This window comes from Sesamum indicum, linkage group LG13, assembly GCF_026168435.1.
Source record: "Sesamum indicum cultivar Baizhima isolate 11 linkage group LG13, ASM2616843v1, whole genome shotgun sequence".
NCBI lineage: Eukaryota > Viridiplantae > Streptophyta > Magnoliopsida > Lamiales > Pedaliaceae > Sesamum > Sesamum indicum.
The window spans coordinates 2,357,684-2,381,237 of NC_142669.1; the positions used below are offsets into that span (position 1 = coordinate 2,357,684).

The following is a 23,554-nucleotide window of genomic DNA, read 5'->3' on the forward strand; positions in this document are numbered from 1 at the left end:
AAAATCAAAGTGAGGATTGAAATTTCATTTCAGTTTTAGAAAATGAACCAAATCCACCTGAAAATGAACTGAATTTCACTGATGTTCCAATTACTGAAAATGTTGAGGTTCCAATTACTAAAAATTTCACTGATGTGCCAATAACTGAAAATGTTGAAAATCCAACTAGTAATTTCACTAAAATTCCAGTTCAAAACAATTCTGAATGACTGAAAAGGGAAAAGGAAAGATGCATAAAAGATTTTTGAATAAGTTCTCATCGAAATTTGATGATTCATCTGATGAGGACTATGTGTAAGGTAGTGAGGGGAGTGATAGTGAGGCCCCTAGTGTGGTTTTAGAAGATATTGAATGTGAATCTGATGATGATATTTTTCTGTCAAAAAATCCAACAAAAAAAGACTTGATGAAAAAATTGAAAAGAGTGATGAAAGAGAAAAATAGAAAAAAATTGCCTACAAGAGTTGAAATTGAAGTTGGAGAAAATGAATGGGCTAATGATGATCGAAATGAGGATGATTTGGTTAACTTAGAAGGTAGCGATGATAATGAAAATGAAAAGCATTCTATTTTTAAAGAACCTGATTCAATGAAAAATGTAAATCTGGTAGTTGGGTTGAAATTCCGAAATGCTGCACAGTTTAGGGTGGCTTTGAGGGACTGGTGCATACGGCACTGGGTAGATATTGAGTTTTTAAGAAATGAAGCTGCAAGAGTGACTGCAAAATGTAAAGTGGAGGGTTGTGAATGTAGGATCCATACCTCACCAATACAAGGTGGATCTATATTCCAAATTAAAACAATAAAGGGCAAGCATACATTTGTAAAAACATATGAAAATAGGCTTGCCAATGCATCTTATCTTGCAAAAAGAATTGAAAATGCAATAAGAGATAATCCAACAATTCCTGTTCAACAACTCAAAAATAGAATTCTCTCAATATGCAATGTGGATGTGAGTAGATTTATGGTGATGAGAGCCAAAAAAGAAGCTTTAGAGAGAATTAGGGGGGATGATAGAAAGCAATACAAACTGTTGTGGGATTATTGTGAAACTGTCAGAAATTGTAATCCAGGGTCTAAGCGCATACTTAAAAAACCAGAAAATTCTGATCCCCTAATTTTTGATAGAATGTATTTCAGTCTCCATGCTTTAAAGAAGAGGTTTATGGAAGGGTGTAGGCCAATCATAGGCCTTGATGGCTGTTTCTTAAAAACTGTTTATGGGGGTCAATTGCTTGTGGCTATGGGAAGGGATGAAAATAATAATATGTTCCCAATTACGATGGTTGTAACACAAGTAGAAAATAAGGACACTTGGGATTGGTTTGTGAGTGAGCTTTTGGATGAAATAGGGGGTATGGGCACCACAAAATACTCTTTTATTTCTGATACACATAAAGGTCTGTTGAGGCCTTAAAAGATTTGGTGCCAGAGGATAAACATAGATTTTGTTTGAGACACATGTATGAAAATTTCAAATTGAAATTCAAATATGTTGAACTGAAAGAATACTTTTGGAAGGCAGCCTCAACTACAACCAAAAGGGAATTTGAGGGTTTTATGAAAAATTTTGAAGAACTTGATCCAAAGATAAAAGTTGATGTAGAAACAGCTTCTGAATGGCTAAGAAAGACAAATCCACAACATTGGGCAAGATCACATTTTTCAGTTCATAGCAAATGTGATATTTTGGTGAATAATTTGTGTGAAAGCTTTAATAATTACGTACTACAGGCAAGGGACAAACCAATTATAAATATGTCTGAGTAGATTAGTATAAGATGATGTCTAGGTTGCAATTGAAAAGAGAGGGAATGGAGAAGTATGGAGAATCAATTTGCCCTAACATCCTAAAGAAGATAAACAAGCAACAAAATGTTGCAACAAACTGTTTTATTAGGTGGTGTGGTGGGGGAGAGTATGAAATTGACCACTTCTTTAGTAAGTATTTTGTTGACTTAGAGAAGAAACCATGCAGTTGTGGCATGTTTCAGTTAACAGGATACCCATGTTGTCATGCTCGTTCAACAATTATTTCAAAAAGTGCTAGAATAGATGATTATGTGGATGATTTTTATAAGAAGACAGTTTACCTTCAAGTGTATAATAACATGATACATGCTGTCCCTCGGGCACAAAATTACATAAAAACCAGTTTTCAGCCCTTTAAACCTCCTAAGATTAATAAGAAGAGGGACAGACCTAAGAAACTTAGGGGAGGTCCTAATGAGCTGTAGTCAAACATATCAACGCGAAAAGAATTAAACGCATACCTGCAGTAAATGTCTTCAAATAGGCTACAACAAGGGCAGCTGCAAGAATGAAAAACATCCAAAGTCAGGGTTTTTCAAGGTTTGTATCAGTTTTTTAATATGTTATATAATAATTTTAATCTGTTATGTAACAAAATTATTTTTTTGCAAGCAAATGTTGTTGTTTCTAAAGAAATCCCACATGGATCTCAAGCCCCCCACCCCTTTAAGCTAGGAGCAACCAAGTAAAAAGGTAATATCAAGCATGTTCAATTAATTATGCTCTTTCTATTTTATCCCTTCATCTTTTTTTTAAACTCATTTCTGATCACATTTTGCAAGCTACAGCAAAAGGAAAGAGAAAAAGCTGCAATCTAGTACAACCACCTGTACTTACACCAGGCTTTGCAACCCAGGTATGTTCTTCTTTATTAAAATATTTTCAAACCAACCCAACTACAACAAATATTTTTCTAAGTCCAAATTTAATGCAACAACAAGTAGGCTATCAAGGCCCTAGAAATGCATCCTTGTTGGGGAATGATATTCTAGCAACTTTTTCAATACCTACAACTAGGAGATACTACAAGAGGCCAACTATTTCACAAGTTTTGGACAAGCAGAAGGAAAGACAACAAGAGTAGTTCAGACCGCATCTTCATCTTGTAAATGGCCTTTTTTTGGGGTAAATGGCTTGTTCCTTTTGTAAATGTGAAATTTTTTTTCTATAATATGGCACTCAATGTTCCTTTTGTAATGTAGTAGTAAAAACAATATCAGGTTTCAATCCTTTCTAATGGAATGCAATTTTATGTTTTTGTCAATTTTGTTTAATGTTGATGTTTATTTTTTCTGTACATTTTCAGCTTCTATTTCTAAAATTTAAGCATGAGGAATCCAGTCACAAAAATGCCAAAAAAGTTAAAATACTTAAACATTAGAGTTTTATAAGTTTAGTTTACATTGTCTTCATTTTAACAACGAAACTACACTAACACAAAAAGAACACTGCCAACACAAATCGAAAAACTGACATTTCTACCAAGTGTTTCTTCTTTGATGTTAACACCAATAGATCCACCAGTCTACAAGTTTGACACAACTTCCTCACCATCGTCCGGAGCGCACTGTTCATCAAAGCCAGGAAAAAATTCTTCGCCACTGTGTACTTCAGCATGAAATTTTAGAGGAAACCCACTAGGTACCCATGTAGCTCTTTCGTGCTCCAACCAACGAAAAAATCTACAAACTTGATATCTGGAACAATAATATAACTTACCTTTCGAGGGTTTTGTTTGTGACTCCACTACTCTAATTTCGGCCTTCAAATTGCACAACATAAAGGCGTAGTTGAAAATCTCAGATCTAGTGATTGTGTGTTTTGCCTTGATTTGCTTTTTCGGAATAGGGAAGATGACCTTGACATTTCCTCTATTTCTGGAGAAAAAAACATGAGAAACAAGTGGAAGAAGGAGAAATTGCAATAACAGATGAGCAAGCTGCTGCACTTTTATTTGGGAAAAAATGCAGGGGGGTAGTTTGCTCTTTACACTAACACAGGGGAGTATTTTGCATTTAACCTCTTTCATTTGATGAAGAAGGGGCAGAATTGTAAAAAAAAATAACATAAATATGGCTTCCCAACCGCAATATTTTCGCTTGCTCCACACCTTGGACTCGCAGGGTCCAATTGCTACAATAAATTTTCACAGGGAGGTAACTTGGTATGTTTGTATCACAGGGGGGTATCATGCACATTACCTATATCACAGGTGGGTACGCTACACTTTTCCCTGTATATATATTATTCAAGAAGAATAAGGGTTCGTTCCTTTCAAATGGATGAAAATGGAAAGTGGAAGGAGAGAGGGAGGAAAAGAATAAATCTCAAATACTTTCTTGTTTGATACGAGATAAATATATTCAGAAGAGAACACTAATCTTTATAATTTTACTGAACAACCCTTCTCTTCATTTTGTATTAAAAATAAATAAATTAATAATATAATTTAAGTATATCAAAAATTTTAAAACCTTATTAATAAAAATATTTTATCAAATAAGAATGAGAATATTTTTTATAAATAAAAATATTCATGAAAATGAGTATTATTCATTTATTTTGAATTGTTTAGTATAAATAAAATAAAAATTACTAACAATATTTTCAACTAATGAATTCAAGTTCAAACATCAGTGTCTTGATTGATGACAGAAACAACTTTGGAAGAAAATTATATATAAAGATATATATGGGTAATAGAGTAAAAAAAATTTGTACTTTTTATCTTTTCGATCTTATACTTCCATTTTCTACCTAATTTTGAATGAAGACAAAGTTGGACCTCCAAGGGGTTTCATATAAATCGAGTGTCATTTCACCTCCATCTCTTCCCCATAACCAAACATCAAATTATGACTTATACAGTCATTTTAATTTCTATTTGCCTTATACTCCCAATTTTCACCCCAACCAAATGCATACTAAGAATAAAAACTGGCTCAACAAAGTCTAAGATTCGCTAAGAGAGTGTTTGCGCATATTTTAGAAAAGTGTTGTTCAGCTTCTTACTCCAAAAAACACTTTTAAAGTGTTTGAAAAACCAACTTCTGCTTTTGAAATGACAAAAAAAAGCACTTTTAAGTCAAAAGTTAGAAGCACCTTGGGAGGTACTTTTAACTGTAAATAAATCCAACTTTATGTTAGACTACTTACTTGTTATTAAAATAATCTTAATTCAACTTTACCGTTTTTAATTTATTTTTAAAATTATATATTTAAAGTTAATATTGGAGTTTTCAAATAATTTAAATTTTAACAATAATTAAATTTACACTTTCACATATTTAATATTTTAATTTTTTTATGTTTCATGTGCTGTATCATCTAATTATATTATTTTGTTAACATATTATTATTTCATCAATTAATAAATTAATTTTTTTTTGCAAACATGCAAGTTTAATTATTGTATATGAATCAATAATTATATTACTTATGAGAGCATTATTAAATTAAATATATTTTTAATATTTTTAAAAATATATATATGAAATACTTATAATCGAATAAAACTTATGATTCTTTATGAAAAAATAATTAATAATGATAAACAATAAATGAAATAATAGGAAAAAAGACAGTATTTTTTAACACAAAGGGACAAAACAATCTTTCATCTAAGTTTATTTCAAAAGTGATTTTTTCTCCAAATATTATCTAATTTAATTTTTATATGCTTTTCACTTTTTTTATAAACACTACCCACTTTTAATTCTATTATAACTTTTAGCTTTTCTTTATAAAAAAAAAACACTTTTAAAAATGTAGAAGTTTTTGCCAACACTCACTGGTTATTGCAATTGATCTCCTATCTAGACATTGTTTGAGCATTGGGATATCAAAATAATTGAGGTTCTATAAAAAAAAAAAAAGAAAAATAATAATTGAGGTTATAATTGTCAGGTCACGTCAAACAAGTATTGATGGAAGGGTCAAGAGACCCACAAGTATTTATGTTCACAGCAATGAGTACTATAGTTTATTGAATGAGGGATCGAACGAGCCGACCGAACGGGTGCCCACCAAACTTCATTGTCTGTCGAAACGTGGTAATTGGTATTTATTGTCTTTTTTTATATTTGTTTTAACTTGTTTTTAATGATTTGCTTTAAGGTTTATTTGTTTTAACTACTTTCTACTTTTTTTCTTTTTATCACATGTTTATTACCAATTACAAATTTTAACTGTCATTATTGAAATTTCATCGACAGTCGACGTAGTGTCAGTATTCCTCTGCGTTATTGCGTTTGTTGGGTGAGTAAAATATATATATTTTTCGTTGGTATTGAGTTAACGTCAAAATTCAATTCTAGTAAAAAATACAGTTAATTCGATGAATACTGAAATGTTATTATATACTGATTTAATTAAAACACCAATTACATTGAGAGTTTGAAGTAATTATTGAATTGACTGAATTTAAAAAAATACTTTTGTTTTAGTATTTGTTGCATCAATTAACTAATATCAAGTAGCGATTTTTTATCTTTAAATATGGTGAATTGATATTGTATGTTAAATTAAAATTTAAAATTGTTGATTTACAAAATTTGACCAAGTCTATAATAATTATGACATTGGTGTTAAAAATATATGAAATGTGTGGAAATAAGCTAAAGAGACTGAGGGAGTGACCCCGAGGCCACCGGTGGACACCTGCTCGATTGGCATCAACCGAGCCGGAATCCATCTAAAAGCTAAGCAGTTAGAAAAACAAATTATTTATTATTTTTAACATATTCTTTCACATGCAGGTGAAACTCTTAAGTGAAAACCAAATTATTTAAATATATTTGTCGAATTTTGCATGGGAAACTTTATTTTAATCAATTGATGACAATAAGATCTGAATACAAGATCTTTGTTTGACCTGATTCGGTATTGATCCAGGTCGGTTATATTGATTGGGTCGGATTCCTTGCTGAATAAGGGTCAGGTCGCAGGTGATCATAAGCTACAAGCGATGTAGATCCTAAGAACAGAGAAACTTGTTATGCTAGTTGGAAAGCCCCCAACTAAGGATTTTTGATACTTAAGTTAGAATGGATGAAGTCGAAAACGATCTAGAGGGTTTAAATGAAGTCCAAAGAGCAATAAATGCAACATACCATAAGTAATCCTGAACTGCATTATTTATAAGTTCCCATGCTTGTATAGGGTAGATCACGTGGCAAAATCTGGTGGAATGCCTACTAAAAGATCCAACGGCTAATATTCGATTCTTAATTCCGGGTTGGATTGGGCGAGTAGGTCCAGTGACTCGACCCTCTAGAAAGTGTGCGGATCTTGGGACATTCTTTTTTATTTTTTTGTATTTGAGGGGCATTCTTGTGTTTGTGGATCCCAAGCCGACTAGGAAATGATTTTCTTGAGAGTGGTGGGCTTTTGAAGAAATAGTGGAAGCGGTTAATGAGCAAATCTTAACTTGTATTTAATGTAATAATCAATTTGTTAATTTCTGCTTTACATTTTGAATGTAGATGTCTAAGAATCCAATAACCATGATTTTGGAGACAAACAAATTTAATGGAACGAACTACAATGATTTGCTTAGAAATCTGAGGATTGTCCTTGATTTTGAGAACCAGACTAACGTTCTGGATAATGTCGCTTCCTAGGACCTTGCCGGAGGGGTCCACATATAAAGAACGTGTAACGTTTGAAAGGTGGCATGAGGACAACCGGAAGGTCCGCAGCATCATACTGACATCGATGACAAACGATATCCAAAAATAGTACGATAGGCACGATGATGTTGCTTCGATAATGCTCCGCATGAAAGAGGTTTATGCGGTTCTGGATAGGCATATTAGATATGCCGCCACAAAAGCATTTTTCGGCACCAAGATGACTGAGGGATCCTCTGTACAAGAGCATGGGATCAAGATGCTTTCCATCGTGAAAAAGCTCGAGGATCTTCAAGCTAGGCTTGATAATGACACGTACATTGACGTGATCCTCCAGTCACTTCCTCCTTCTTACGACCCGTTTGTCATAAACTACAACATGAATGGACTTGAGAAGATCATAAACAAGTTGATTAACATGTTGGTCCAATACGAGGCAACGACCAAAAACTCTGTGCCTTCGGTGTTGGTCGGGAAGGCTACAACCTCTAAAGCGAAAGGCAATGGGGCCAGACGCTGGAAAAGGAAGAAGGGTAAGCCAAATGCCGCTGCAAGTACTTTGAGCGCTTCTATTGCCCTAGTGGGGATGGGCAAAGGTAAAGGGAAGGTGGGTTCCAAGTCAATAAGGGCAAATGATGTCTGTATGCATTGCCGCAAAAAGGGCCATTGGAAGAGGGAGTGCCCCAAGCTCCTCCCCAGTGCAGGTACATTTGTTATTGAGGTTAACATGATAACTAACTCTGCTTCTTGGGTATTGGATACCGGCTATGCAGCTTACATCTGAAATGATTTGCAGGTATTGGAAAGAAGCAGAAAGCTAAGTAAAGACGAGGTGGTCCTGAAGCTTGGCGATGGCAAGGCTGTTGCTGCTGAAGCTGTAAGGATAGTCCGCGTACCTGCTAGTATCAAGTTCGGATAAAATTGAAAGATTGCTATTATGTACCTAGCATGATCAAGAATATCATTTCCATTTCATTGTTAGACAATGTTGGTTTTGAGTTTATGATCAATAAAAATTATTTTATTTGATGAAGAATTGTTTTTCACATCTGCTAGGCAAGCTTCATAATGGTCTTTATATTCTCCAACAGCATAATTTTGTCATGACTGCTCAAAACAAACGTAAAATGGAAAATCAAGAAAACGCACAAATCTAACATGCAAAGCTAGGTCACATCTCTCAAGATAGGATTAAAAGGTTAGTAGACTCAAAAAGTCTATAGATAGATGATTCGAATCACCTACCAGCCTGTGGGTCTTGTCTGAAAGGGTAGATGACCAAGAAGCCTTATTTAGGACAAAGTACGCTTGCTAGTGGTCTGCTGGATTTGATCCATTCAAATGTTTGTGGGCCACACTGATTACACAAACCAGAGGTGGATTTTCCTACTTCATAACCTTTACCGATGATCACTCACAGTATGGTTATGTTTACCTAATGAGGTACAAGTCTGAGGCCTTTTGAAGGTTTAAAGAGTTCAGATTTGAAGTTGAAAACAAAATTGAAACCCTTTGGTGGGACCGAGGTGGTGAGCATTTAAGTGGGGAATTCTTAGATTACCTAAAATAGAATGGAATTCGCTCTCAGTGGACTCCTTCTAGAACGCCACAACTTAACGGTGTCTCTAAAAGGAGGAACTAAACCTTGTTGGACATGGTTCGATCCATGATGAGTTTTACCGAACTGCCCTTAACCTTCTGGGGATATGCTCTTGAGATGGTAGCCATGTTGTTGAACATGGCAACTTCTAAGCCATAGCCCAAACGCCATATCATATATGGCATGACAAGCCTGCATCCTACAAGTACTTGAGAGTGTGGGGTAGCCCTGCATACGTCAAGAGATTAGTGGGAGACAAACTGGACTCAAGGTCTAGTTTCTGCAGGTTCGTGGGTTATCCTAAGAAAACTGCGGGGTATTATTTTTATGATCTCTCCCAACAAAATATTTTTATCTCGTGAAACGCAGTGTTCTTGGAAAAAGGTTTTCCAGCGGATACCCAACCTGAGGTATTGCTCTTTGAGGAATCAAGTGAGGCAACACCTAAAATAGATGTAGTGACATCATCTGCACCTATAGTTCCCACTGACAATATTCCTGTCCTCCGAAGGTCAACCAAATTGTCCCAACAGCCCAACAGGTATGGATTTTTTGGGTTTGACTGGTCAATTGGATAATGATCCAAAGACCTACGGAGAAGTGATGTCAGATATTGATTCGGGAAAATGGGTTGAGGCCATGAAATCCGAGATGGACTCTATGAGTTCAAATAAGGTTTGGACGTTAGTAGACCCACCCAAGGGTGTTAAACCTATTGGGTGTAAATGGGTCTACAAACGTAAGCTTAGAGCTAATGCAGAGGTTACTATATTTAAGGCCAGGCTTGTGAAAGGGTATACTCATCAATCTGGGATCGACTTTCAGAAAACCTATTCACCTGTAGGCATGGCCAGGTCCATTTGGATTATGCTCGCCATAGCTGCATGGTATGACTATGAAAAATGGCAGATGGACATCAAAACGGTTTCCTTAATGGGTTCATTGAGGAAGACATCTATATGGGTCAGCTGGAGGTTTCATATCTATTGGAGAAGAGCAGAGGTCTGCCACCTCCAAAAGTCCATCTATGATCTCAAACAAGCTTCTCGAAGCTGGAATATCCGTTTTGATGAGGTCATACGAGGTTATGATTTCATCAAGAACGATTTTGACACTAAAGAATGGTTGTCCACACAATTCTCCATGAAGGATTTGGGTGAGGTTTCCTACATCCTAGACATCAAGATTATCCGGGATAGATCTAAAAGGATGTTAGGAATGACCCAAACCTCGTATGTTGAGAAAGTTTTAAAGAGATTCAAGATGGAAAACACCAGACGAGGATTCCTTCCTATAAGGCATGTGGTTAAGCTGTCCAAGAAGCAGTCTCCTAAGATTGATGAGGAGCTTAAAAAAATGTTTGACATACCCTATGCTTCAGCCGTAGGCAACATACAATATGTTGTACAATGCACAAGGCCAGATGTCGCTTTTGATTTGAGCGTAACAAGCAGATATCAGGAATGTGCCGATGAGGCTCACTGTACTACAGTCAAGATCATACTTAAGTACATGAGAAGGACTAGAGATATGTTCTTGGTTTACGGTGGTGGAGAGTTAATTTTGGAAGGCTACAGGGATGCTAGTTTCCAGTTTCATGAGGATGATGCCAAGTCTCAATCAGGGTTTGTATTCAGGCTGAATGGTAGTGTAGTGGCATAGAAAAGTTCCAAGCAGGATACCACAGCGGATTCCACCACTAAAGCTGAATACAAAGTGGCTTCGGAAACAGCTAAGGAGGCGATTTGGATGAAAAACTATATCCAAGACTTGAGTGTAGTGCCTAGCATTGTCGAGCAGGTGGTTATCTCCTGTGTTAACAACAGGGCTATAGCACAAGCGAAGAAACCAAGATCTCAGCATAGATCCAAGCACATTCTTAGACGCTACCGTTTGCTTAGAGAGATGGTGGAAAGAGGTGACATTAGGAAGGACCGAGTCACATCAGCAGAAAATATAGCAGATCCTTTGACCAAGCCGGTCTCGCAGATTGCTCATGCTCAACATCTTGGAAAGATGGGTTTGAGAATAATGAGTGATTGGCTGTAAGGTCAAGTGGGAGTTTGCTAGAGTAGGTGACCAAAAAACCAATTGGATTGGCCTTTATGTAATCTGTTCCGACTATTTCGGTGTAATTCCAACATTGTTTATTAATAAAGTGAGTATTCATTATCTGAAAATTGTGTTTGTTGTGCTCACTGATTATGTTTATAGGCTTAACATCACAACAAAGTCCACCAACCAAGTTGTACAACCTATGTAGTTGGGCTGCGCATTGGATGGTGGCCATGAAACCAAATTTTGAAGGTTAGGTTTGAAATGTTCCAAGTCGAGGACCTCGAGACTGGGCATCTAGAGACCTATTGAGACATGCACTGAAATTTCATTCATTGGATGAGTGCCATGTTTCATCGGCGACAAATGTTGGATGTCTATGCAATGTTAGTGGGTGGTTGACAAGGTTGTCAAGCTGACTGAACTGACTCGCGGGAAGTTGTCAAATGGAAGCCTTGGAGCCTTGGTCGGTATGACTAGACGTATGGGATTAGCCTTTGGACTTGAGGAACCGTGGCAGTTGCATGCATGTGATAGTTTTATCTTGGATTTGATGAAAGATGACCGTATCTTGCATGTGGTCATTACAAGTCTTGTTCAGTGCAATTAGAATATATAGTGAGGACCATGGGTTCCAAGATAGAATCTATCGCCTGTTAGTATATAACAGTCAAGTCTCCTATGCGCTCTAAGATGGTTTCTGCTCTTAGAGTCTGTGGCCACAGCGATTGGTTAAACAGGAAATGCTTTCCTACGTCAATCAATAGAGCAAACGCATCTCGAGTTATCGAGCATAGTATCTAGTCCAAGATGGGAGCCGACGCCCAATTTCATGCCCTAGACTTGGGAGACGGACGATCGAAGGACCATACCTGTATGATACTCGGGAGCCTAAATGTTCATGCCAACATCCACCTAGTCTCTAGTGCCATAGACCATTGCTAGATGGCCACCTATGGTGACCGAAATTTCCGATTAATATTTAATTAAAAATAATTAATTAATCATTGTGTTGGACACAGGTCCAAGTCTAGCTAAGGGTGAACTTAAAAAGTCATACACAAATCACTATGAAATTGGTGGAATTAATTTGGAATTAATTTGAGAAGAAACGAATTAATTTAAGTGGATTAAACTAATTCAAGGAGAATATATATAAATAATTGGATCATTTATTTAGCAATTCATTTGATGGATGGATCAAGAATTAATTAATTTTTTAGGCTTAACACCTTTAGATTAATTGGATTAATTTATTAGGTTTGACTTAATTAATTGATTGGATCAATTAATTAGCATTTGGGCTTCGATTTATTTAATTGAATTAAATGAATCCTTGGACTTAGTGGAATAAAATTAATTTAATTAATTATTATCCAATTCACTTTGGTTGGGCTTGATTTAATTTGATTAAATCGAGCCCGGTGAATATTTGAAGTTCAAGCCCATTTGAGGATGGTTGGAACATGTTAAGAAGGAGTTGAAATTCTTCACCATGATGAACATAATGGAGGAGTTATTTCATCATGGTTGGAGGTTATAAGAATATGGCTGTATAGGTTGCTTTACAGGGAAACTTAGTAGTTATTGAATTTTGAATTCAATTGTACGTGATATATAAAACTACACACATATCCAACATAACCACAAAAAAAAAGCCACGAATTTGCTCTCCATTTTCTCTCAAAAAATATTCTCCTTTTTATTCTATATTGAATTGGATTCAAATTATAACACAAAAACAATCCAAAAGCACTAAACAATAGTGTTGTGTTTGGAGTTATTTTTCTTGTTCTTTGTTCAATCTAGCAATAGAAAAAGAACTATATCTTTTCCATTTTGTGGTGTGGACAACTTAGAGGAATTCTAGTTTGGATTCTCAAGTAAACGGAATGGGAGAACATAAAGGGAACAAAAGGTTTTTCTAATGAAACAAAAGGTAAAGTTTCATATTACGTTCTATACTTTTTGTTTCATCCTCTAGACACATGTCTAGCACGTTTATATGGTTATTATTATTCTTTTAACAAACACCGAAAGCCCGAGAATATCAAAGGGAACTCACGCATCCATCGCATTCCCGGGCCACACCGATTCTTTCATTAATGGCATGGCTGAAAGGAGGAATGGAATCCTACTGGGCATGGTTCAATTCGTGATGAGTTTTACAGAATTGCCCCCTTCTTTCTGAGGTCACGCTCTTGAGATGGTAGCCAAACTAACTAACATGGCACCATCTAAGACAGTGCCCCAGACTCCATATGAGATATGGCATGGCAAGTCTGCATTTTACAAATACTTGAGAGTGTGGGATAGTCCCCCATACGTTAAGAGGCTAGTAAGAGACAAAGTAGATTTAAGGTCTAGCCTATGCAAGTTTGTTAGATATTCGAAAGAAACTGGGAGATACTACTTCTATGATCCGTCCGAGCAAAAGATTTTTTTCTCGAGAAATGCAGTGTTCTTCAAAAGGATTTTCCTACTAACCGACGCATGCTACTTGAGGAAACAAGTGAAGCACCTTAGCAGAATGATGGAACATCATTTGAATCTATAGTTTCCAGTGATAGTGTTCCAGTCCTCCGTAGGTTGACTAGGGAAGAATCACGACCACCTGATAGGTATGGATTCTTGGAACTGACTACTCAGTTGGAAAATGATCCAAAAGACATATGGAGAAGCGATGTTAGACATCAATTTAGATAATTGGCTTGAGGCCATGAGGTCCGAAATGGAGTCGATGAGTTCAAATCAAGTTTAGACCCTCGTAGACCCACCTGAAGGTGTTAAACTTGTTGGATGCAAATGGGTTACAAATGTAAGCTTGGAGCTGATGGGGAGGTCAGAGCAATCAAGGCTAGGCTCGTGACAAAAGGATAAACTCAATGACCCGAGGTTGATTTTGAGGAAACCTATTCACCCGTAGCCATGACCAAGTCCATCCTGATTCTGCATGACATAGCAGCATGGTATGACTTGAGATATGGCAAATGGATGTGAAAACGATCTTTCTCAATGGTTTCGTTGAGGAAGAGATCTACATAGATCAGCCGGAGGGTTCCACTTCCGTTTGAGAAGAACAGAAGGTCTGTCGTCTCCAAAGGTCCATCTATGGACTCAAACAAGCTTTCCAAAGTTGGAACACGCTTTTTGATGAATTTATGGGGTTATGATTTCATAAAAAATAAATTCAATCCTTGTGCATACAAGAAGATCAGTGGGGGCACAGTTGCGTAGCTTGTGCTTTATGCAGACGACATCTTTCTCATTGGGAATGATGTCAAAATGTTGGGTAGCTTTAAAGCATGGTTGTCCACACAATTCACCATGAAGGATATGGGTGAGGCCTCTTACATCCTTGGCATCAAGATCTATAGGGATAGATCTAGAAGGATGTTAGAATTGACACAATTCTCGTATATTCAGAAAGTTTTGAAGAGATTCAAGATGGAGAATTCATGACGAGAATTCCTTTCAATAAGGCATGGGATTAAAATGTCCAAGAAGCAGTCTCCCAAAACTGATGAGGAGCTTAAAAGGACGTTGGACATCCTCTATGCTTCAACCCTAGGAAGCATTCAGTATGTTGTCCAGCACACTGGGCCCGATGTCGCGTAAGCTTCGAGCGTGACAAGCAGATATCAGGCATGTGCTGGGAAGGCGCATTGGAGCGCAGTCAAGACCATACTTAAGTACCTGAAGAGGACTATGATAGAAACGGTATGGCCCGGTAACGCAGCAGAAGCGTGGAGTAAAAAAAATTATTTACAACGAATCGAAGTGGTGTTCCCTTTGAAATTTTCAGGCGTTCGGTGTTCGTCAAAAGCATAATAATAAATGAAATAAGCATACTAGACCTGTGGCTAAAAAATGAAACAAAAGCATAGAAATACAATATGTAACTTTACCTTTTGTTTCTATAGATGAGCAGCAACGTGGTCTGTTTTCCTTTTTCGTTTCTCTTTCTTTCACTCTAGAATCCAAATTAAAACCCCTCTAATTTTTCCACACCACACTAAGGAAGAGATATAATATTTTTTCTATTGCTAGATAGAACAGAAAACAAGAAGAAAAATAACTCATACTAACTCTATTGTTTAGTGCTTTTGGAATGTTTTATATTCTAACTTGAACCCAATTCAATGTCGAACAAAAAGGAGAACATTTTTTGAAAAAAAAGAGAGCAAATTTTGTGGCTTTGGTGTTGGTTATGCATGAGATGTGTGTAGTTTTGTATATTACATACAATTGAATTCAAAATTCAATAAATACGAATTTTGCCTCCAAGGCTACCTATACACACACATGCATATATAACCTTCTTAACTTGCTCTAACCTCTTTCAAATGGGCTTAGACTTCAAGTATGGATCGGACATGACTTAATCAAATTAAATTAAGCCCACAAAAGTCCATTGAACAATAATAAATTAAATTATTTTTAGCCCAACATAGTCTAAAAATTCATTTTATCCAATTAAAAAAATTTAAGCCCAAACTCTAATTAATTGATCCAATCAATTAATTAAGCCAAACCAAATAAACTAGTCTAATTAATTTAAAGGTGTTAGGCCCAAAAAAAATTAATCTAATTAATTAATTCTTGATCAAATGGCCAATTAAATAAATGATCCAATCATTTATATATTCTCCTTGAATTAATTTAATCCAATTAAATTATTTCATTTCTTCTCGAATTAATTCCACCAATTCCATAGTGATTTGTGTGTGACTCTTTAGGTCACTCTCAGCTAGGCTTGGGAATTGTATCAAATACAAATAATTAATTAAATCTAATTTAATTAACTATTTTTCAATTAACAATTAATAAAAAATGGTCTTAACTTTGGATGGTCGTTTAGCAACGGTCCATGAATCTAGAGAGTAGGTTAATGTTGGCGTGAATGTTTAGGCTCTCGAGTTCCGTACAGGTACTATCCTTCCGTCAACTATCTCCCCGTTTTAGCCGAGGGCATGGAATTGTGTGTCGATTCCCATCCTGGACTAACCAAGTATGCTGAATACTTGAGAGATGCCTTTACTCTATTGATCGACAAAGGGAACCATTTCCTATTCAATCAATCGTTATGGCCATAGACTTAGAAAGTCTAAACCATTTGAAAGCGTATAGAAGATATATCCATCATATACTGATAGGGGACGGATTCTATCTTGAAATTACTATCCCCAATACATAATCTGACTACACTAAACAAGGCTTATAATGACCACATCGAAGATACAGTCATCTCTCGTCAGATCCAAGATATAGCCATCATATGCATGTCACTGCCATGATTCCTCAAGTCCAAGGACTACTTCTGTACTATCGGAGCCAGGAATTCAAATCATATCGACCAAACCTCCAAGGCTTCCATATAATGATTCCCATGAGTTAGTTCAATCAGCTAACAACCTTGTCAACTAGTTTACTAAATTTACATAGACATCCCATGTTTGTCGTCGATGAAACACGACACTCATTCAAATTAATGTAATTCTTAGTGCAAATCTCTATAGGACTCTCGATCCGCAGTCTCGAGGTCCTCGACTTAGAATGTTTCAGACCAACCCTCAGAAGTTGGTTTTGTAGCTACCTTCCAATGCGCAGCCCAACTATATGGGTTATTCAATGGTCTGTGGGCATTTGTTGTGATGTTAAAAGCCCATTCAATGTACATAATAAGTACAACAAACACATGGCTCTATAGATGAATGCTTACTACATTCATCAAGATAATATCACATTCATAAAGATCGCTAAATAGTTCCCAAAACCGCCAATCCAATTGGCTTTATAGTCACTATTTCTAACAAACTAAGGATATGATCTTGATTTACAGTTGTGGAGAATTGATACAAGGCTATAGCGATACTAGCTTCCAGTCGGATGATAATGATGCCAAGTCTCAATCAAGTTTCATATTCAAGCTAAATGGTGGTTTGGTTCCTTGGAAAAGCTTCAAGCAGGATACCACAGTGGATTCCACCACTGAAGCTGAATATATAGCAGTTTCAGAAGTAGATAAGGAAGTTGTCTGGATGAAAAACTACATCCAAGAGTTGGGTGTGGTACCTAAAAGAATCGGTATGGCTCGGGAACACGGCGGAAGCGTGAAATAAAAAATAATTAAAATGGTTAAAAAGGGTGTTCCTTTTGAGATTCCCAGGGGTTCGTTATTTGTTAAAGCATAATAATCAACATATAAACATGCTAGACATGTGGCTAGATGATGAAACAAAAGATGAAACTTTACCTTTTTGTTTCTATAGTTGACCAGCAACGTGCATTGTGCCCTTTGTGATCTCCCGTTCCATTCACTTTAGGATCCAAATTAGAACCCCTCTAACTTGTCCACACCACACTAAGAAAGAGATATAGTTCTTTTTCTATTGCTAGTTCAAAGAACAAGAAGAAAAATAACTCCAAACTACCACTATTATTTAGTGCTTTTGGAATGTTTTATGTTCTAACTTGAATCCAATTCAATGTTGAACAAAAATGAGAATATTTTTGGAGAGAAAAGAGACAAAATTTCGTGGCTTAGGTGTTGGTTATGCATGATATGTGTGTACTTATGTATATTACATACAATTGAATTTAAAATTCAATAACTACCAAGTTTGCCTCCAAGACAACCTATACACACACATGCATATAACCTTCAATTATGATGAAATAATCACTCCATTATCTTCATCATGGTGAGGAGTTTCAACTCCTTCTTAACCTGCTCCAACCTCCCTCAAATGGGCTTGGACTTCAACTATGGACCGGGCTTGATTTAATCAAATTAAATTAAGTCCAACCAAAGTCCATTAGAAAATAATTACTTAAATTAATTTCAGCCCAACTAAATCTAAATATTCATTTAATCCAATTAAATAAATCTATGCTCAAACTCTAATTAATTGATCCAATCAATTAATTAAGCCAAACCAAATAAATTAATCCAATTAATTTTAAGGTGTTAAGCCTAAACATTAACTAATCCAATTAATTAATTAATTTTTGAGCCATCCATCAAATGGTTTATTAAATAAACGATCCAATCATTTACATAATCTCCTTGAATTAATTTCATCCAATTAAATTAATTCGTTTCTTCTCGCATTAACTCTACATTAATTCTGCCAATTCCATAGTGATTTGTATGAGACTCTTAGATTCACCCTCAGTTGCGTATTGTGTCCAACACAAATAATTAATTAAATCTAATTTAATTAATTATTTCTAACTAACCATTAATCAGAAACGCCTGTCATCATGAGTGGCCGTCTAGCAACGGTCCATGGCACTAAATACAAGGTGAATGCTGATATGAACATTTAGGGTCTCGAGTTCCATACAGGTACTGCCGTTCAGTCGGCCATCTCCCGGTCTTAGTCTAGGGTATGGAATTGGGGGTCGGTTTCCATCCTGGACCAAGTAATAATGTTGAGTACTTGATTGATCAACAAAAGAAATTATTTCCTATTCAACTAATCGTTATGGTCATAAACTTAGAGAGTCTAAACCATCTCAGAGCGCATAGGAGATGTATCCATCATAAACTGTTAGGGGACGGATTCTATCTTGAAATCCACCGTCCTCAATACATAATCTAACTACACTGAAGAAATCCTTAAAATGACCACATCGAAGACAAAGTCATCTCTCGCCAGATCCAAGACATAGCCATCATGTGCATGTGACTGTCATGATTTCTCAAGTCCAAGGACTAATCCTGTACTATCAGAGTCGGAAATTCAAATCATACCGATCAATTATAAGTCTTAAGACCAATCCTCAGAAGTTGATTTGATAGCTGTCATCCAACGCCCAGCCTAACTATATGGGTTATCCAATTGGTCTGTGGGCATTTGTTGTAACGTTAAAACACCGTTCGACGTAACTAGTAAACACAAGCAGGATACCACAACGTATTCTACCATGAAAGCTGAATACATAGTCGCTTCAGAAGTTGCTATGCAAGCTATTTGGATGAAAAACTATATCGAAGAGTTAGGTGCAGTACCTGAAAGAATCGGTATGACCCGCGAACGCGGTGGAAGCATAAAATAAAAAACTAATTAAAATAGTTCAAAGGCGTGTTCCCTTTGAGATTCCCGGGAGTCCGGTGTTTGTCAAAAGCATAATAATCAACATCTAAACATGCTAGACAAGTGCCTAGAGGATGAAACAAAAAGCAGAAAAAGAAAATGAATCATTACCTTTTTGTTTCTATACTTGAGCAGCAACGTGCATTGTTCCCTTTGCGTTCTCCCGTTCCGTTCACTTTAATCTCCAAATTAGAACCCCTCTAATTTGTCCACACCACACTAAGGAATATATATAGTTCTCTTTCTATTGCTAAATAGAACAAAGAACAAGAAGAAAAACAACTCAAAACTAACACTATTGTTTAGTACTTTTGGAATGTTTTATTTTCTAACTTGAATCCAATTCAATTTAGAAAAAAAAGGAAAATATTTTTGGAGAGAAAAGAGAGAAATTTCGTGGCCATCCATGATATGTGTGTAGTTTTGTATCTATTACATACAATTGAATTCAGAATTCAATTATTATCAAGTTTCCCTCTAAGGCAATCTATACACACACATGGATATAACCTTCAACTATGATGAAATAATCACTCCATTATCTTCATCATGTTGAGGAGTTTCGATTCCTTCTTAACTTGCTCCAACATCCCTCAAATGGGCTTGGACTTCAAATATGAATCGAGCTTGATTTTAATCAAATTAAATTAAGCCCAACCAAAGTCCATTGATTCATTTAATTCAATTAAATAAATCTAAGTCCAAATACTAATTAATCGATCCAATCAATTAATTAAGCTAAAGCCAATAAATTAATCCAATTAATTTAAAGGTGTTAAGCCAAAAAAATTAATTAATTCTTGAGCCACCCTTCTTCCTCTTCTAGCATCCAGCCCCTTTGCCTTTTGCTTATGAGGTCGAGCCTCCCCTACCAATACCGATGGCGCAGACTTTTCAATCATTGCCTCGTATTGGACCAACATATTTATCAACTCATGAAGGTCTTTGTCAAGGCCATTCATGTTATAGTTCACGATAAACGGGTCAAAGGAGGGAGGAAGAGACTGAAGTATCACGTTAATGTACGTCTTTTTTTCAAGATCAGCCTTGAAGTCCTTGAGCTTCTCCAAAGGGATAGCTTCTTAACCCCATGCTCCTATACAGAAGACCCTTCAATCATCTTCAATCATTGTCACAGCATATCTAATATGCCGGCCCAGGACCGCATCAGCTTGGCTCATGCGGAGCATTATCTATTAGACATCATCATGCCTATCGTACTGTTTCTGGATGTCATTTATCAATGACCCCAGTACGATACTGTGAACCTTTCGATTGTCCTCATGCCAGTTTCTCAAACGTCAAACGTTCTTCGCATGTGGACCCTTCCGGCATGGCCCAAGGAAGAGACGTATCGAGAACATAGGTCTGGTTCTCAAAATCTAGGACAATCCTAAGATTTCACAGCTAACCATTGTAGTTTGTTCCATTAAATTTATTAGTTTCAAGAATTGCAGTGAGTGGATTCTTAGACATCTACATCAAATGTAAACAAAACTTTAGTAGATTATTGTAATATTATATATCTAGCTTAAGACTTGGTCTTCAGTTATTAACCTGTCCCACTATTTCTTCAAAAAGCCCACCACTCTCAAGTGGGGTTTTCGGAAAACCATTTCCTAGTGGGCTTGGAGTCCACAAACGATCCATGCCCCACTTTTATGATTCACACGGAAAAAGGCTTTATTGGACGCAACCTATACCATTCTCATCCAATGAGATCTCCAAGTTATTTTGCCTCTTCTCTTCACGTGATCTCGAGGAATCCAACTGAATCACACTACTTCGTTAGGCCCGACCCATCAACCAAACAAATATCTCAACTGCCGCCCCCCACGACTAGACAGGAAAATAAGAGTATATTTCATTCGTTCACAATAATAGTGTAGCTTTCTTCCATTCCAAACGTGCCACGACTCGTGAGACCACCAATGGATGAAAGTAGCATCCGCACCATGTTGTTGTAGATGGAAGGCTTGGATTTAATCAAACCATTTGAATTTCAATCTATTATGGACGTAATTTTTAACTTAGACCATCCAAGTGAGAGTTAAGTTTTTTATAACCGAGACCTCATCATTATAAAATTTTGCATCCATCAGTTTTAATCATTGAGTATAAATAGATACATTCCAAACACATCATACTCCAATATTAAAATATACACCACATGGAAAAAACAAGCCTAGCACGCCCCTGTTGGATAATCACAAGCCCAATCCTAAGTGACGCACTGGGCCCGCAGTGAGTCTTTGGTCAATCTAGGGTGTGGCCCTAACTATTACAAAATAGTAACCCATTATCATTCTAATGGGTCTTCCACTTTGTTCTTCTTCCATCATGAGCTTCGTCCAATGGGCCTAGGCCTTCTTCTCCTTGGAAGCTTACATTTATTCAAAATAAATAAACCTCACAATACTAACTATACTCATTACAACTAAAATTGAAAATCCCAATCAAAAATTAGGGGGAGTTCAAAAGGAGGGAGAAAGCAAGCCTTATTATTCCAAGGCTAAAAACAAACAAAGAAAATAAAACTAAAAGACACGCAGGCCTCACCCAACATAAAATTAAACCATGTATCCAGCCGATGGGCTTTGTAATCATCCCTGTTGTTTATCCAATAAACAATAACTAATACATTTATACCCAACATAAACATGCTAAACAACTAAATACAATCCATATATTTTAACAATAGATATCAAATATCTAATACCAAAAACATAATTAAATGTAGAAAATAACATACTGATAGTGTAATTAAAAAATGGATACCAATCATAAAAATCCAATGTACAATATTTTTGTTTGTTTGGAAATCATTTTCAAATTAATTTAAGACACAATTTAATTTTAGAAAAATCTAATTTAACTAAACTTAAAATTTGCCAAAATTAATAATTTCAGAACAACAGGAAAATCCAATTTTTTGAAAAAACAGCACAAAACGGCCCATCTATTCGGACAGCAGACGAGCTTCTGTTGTTGGACTCATGCGCGCGCGCAAACACCCCTACCTGCCGCGCGTGCGCACAGTGGCCAATGACTGGCCGGTAGGTCAGCAACGAACTTAGAGCTCAATTTTTTAAATTTTTTTTTAAATTTTTGCAATTAAAAACTGAAATAAAATCATGCATTTACAGAAAATCCAATTTTCAAAACTGCATAGATATCCATAACTTAAAAGCAAAATTAATACATATTTTCTAAACACACAATCATACTACAAAGCCATAAAACATGTTCCAAAAGCATATTAAACACGTTGTTCATGCTGAACACATAATAACATGTTAATTCCAAAGCCACAAGACCGAATCTGGCTCTAATACTACTGAAAGAATAGGAATTGCCCGGTAACGCGGCGGAAGTGTGAAATAAAAAATATTTAAAATGGTTCAAAGGGTGTTCCATTTGAAATTCCCGGGTGTTCGGTGTTTGTAAAAGGCATTGTAATCAACATATAAACATGCTAGGCAAGTGGCTAGAGGATGAAACAAAAAGCATAGAAACAAAAATGAAACTATACCTTTCTGTTTCTATAGTTGAGCAGCGACGTGTATTCTTCCCTTTACGTTCTCCCGTTCCGTTCACTTTAGGATCCAAATTAGAACCCCTTTAATTTGTGCACACAACACTAAGGAAGAGATATAGTTATTTTTCGAATGCTAGATAGAACAAAGAACAAGAAGAAAAATAACTCCAAACTAATACTATTGATTAGTCATTTTGGAATATTTTATGTTCTATATTGAATCCAATTTAATATAGAACAAAACAGAGAACATTTTTGAAGAGAAAAGAGAGCAAATTTCGTGGCTTAGATGTGGTTATACATGATATGTGTCTAGTTTTGTATATTACATACAATTGAATTTAAAATTCAAAAACTACCAAGTTTGCCTCCAAGGCAACCTATACACACACATGCATATAACCTTCAACCATAATGAAATAATCACTTCATTATCTTTATCATGATGAGGAGTTTCAACTCCTTCTTAACTTGCTCCAACCTCGCTCAAATGGACTTGGACTTCAAGTATGGACCAGACTTGATTTAACAAAATTAAATTAAGCCCAACCAAAGTCCATTAGACACTAATTAATTAAATTAATTTTAACCCAACTAAGTCTAAAGATTCATTTAATCCAATTAAATAAATCTAAACCCAACCTCTAATTAATTGATCCATCAATTAATTCAGCCAAACCAAATAAATTAATCTAATTAATTTAAAGGTGTTAAGCCCAAAGATTAATTAATCTAATTAATTAATTATTAAGCCATCCATCAAATGGATTATTAAATAAATGATCCAATTATTTATATATTCTCCTTGAATTAA

At 35.9% G+C, this 23,554-nt stretch overlaps 1 protein-coding gene and 1 pseudogene across 1 annotated transcript; both read left to right on the top strand.

Annotated features, from left to right (window-relative positions):
• The first annotated feature begins 10,401 nt into the window (after positions 1-10,401).
• Positions 10,402-11,094, top strand: LOC148784364 (secreted RxLR effector protein 161-like; annotated as a pseudogene).
• A 3,501-nt stretch (positions 11,095-14,595) lies between these two features.
• On the top strand, positions 14,596-17,222 carry LOC148784365 (secreted RxLR effector protein 161-like). The gene is made up of 2 exons (XM_088876805.1): positions 14,596-14,714; positions 16,943-17,222. The coding sequence occupies exons 1-2, from the start codon at positions 14,596-14,598 to the stop codon at positions 17,220-17,222; spliced, it is 399 nt and encodes a 132-aa protein (XP_088732931.1).
• Positions 17,223-23,554: the final 6,332 nt, after the last annotated feature.

What these genes read in the sequence shown, in the direction of transcription:
- LOC148784365 (XM_088876805.1), top strand. Translation starts at nt 14,596, where the DNA reads ATGTCCAAGAAGCAGTCTCCCAAAACTGATGAGGAGCTTAAAAGGACG. An exon ending in CACACTGGGCCCGATGTCGC is followed by an intron (nt 14,715 to 16,942) that starts GTAAGCTTCGAG and finishes CTTGATTTACAG; the next exon opens with TTGTGGAGAATTGATACAAG.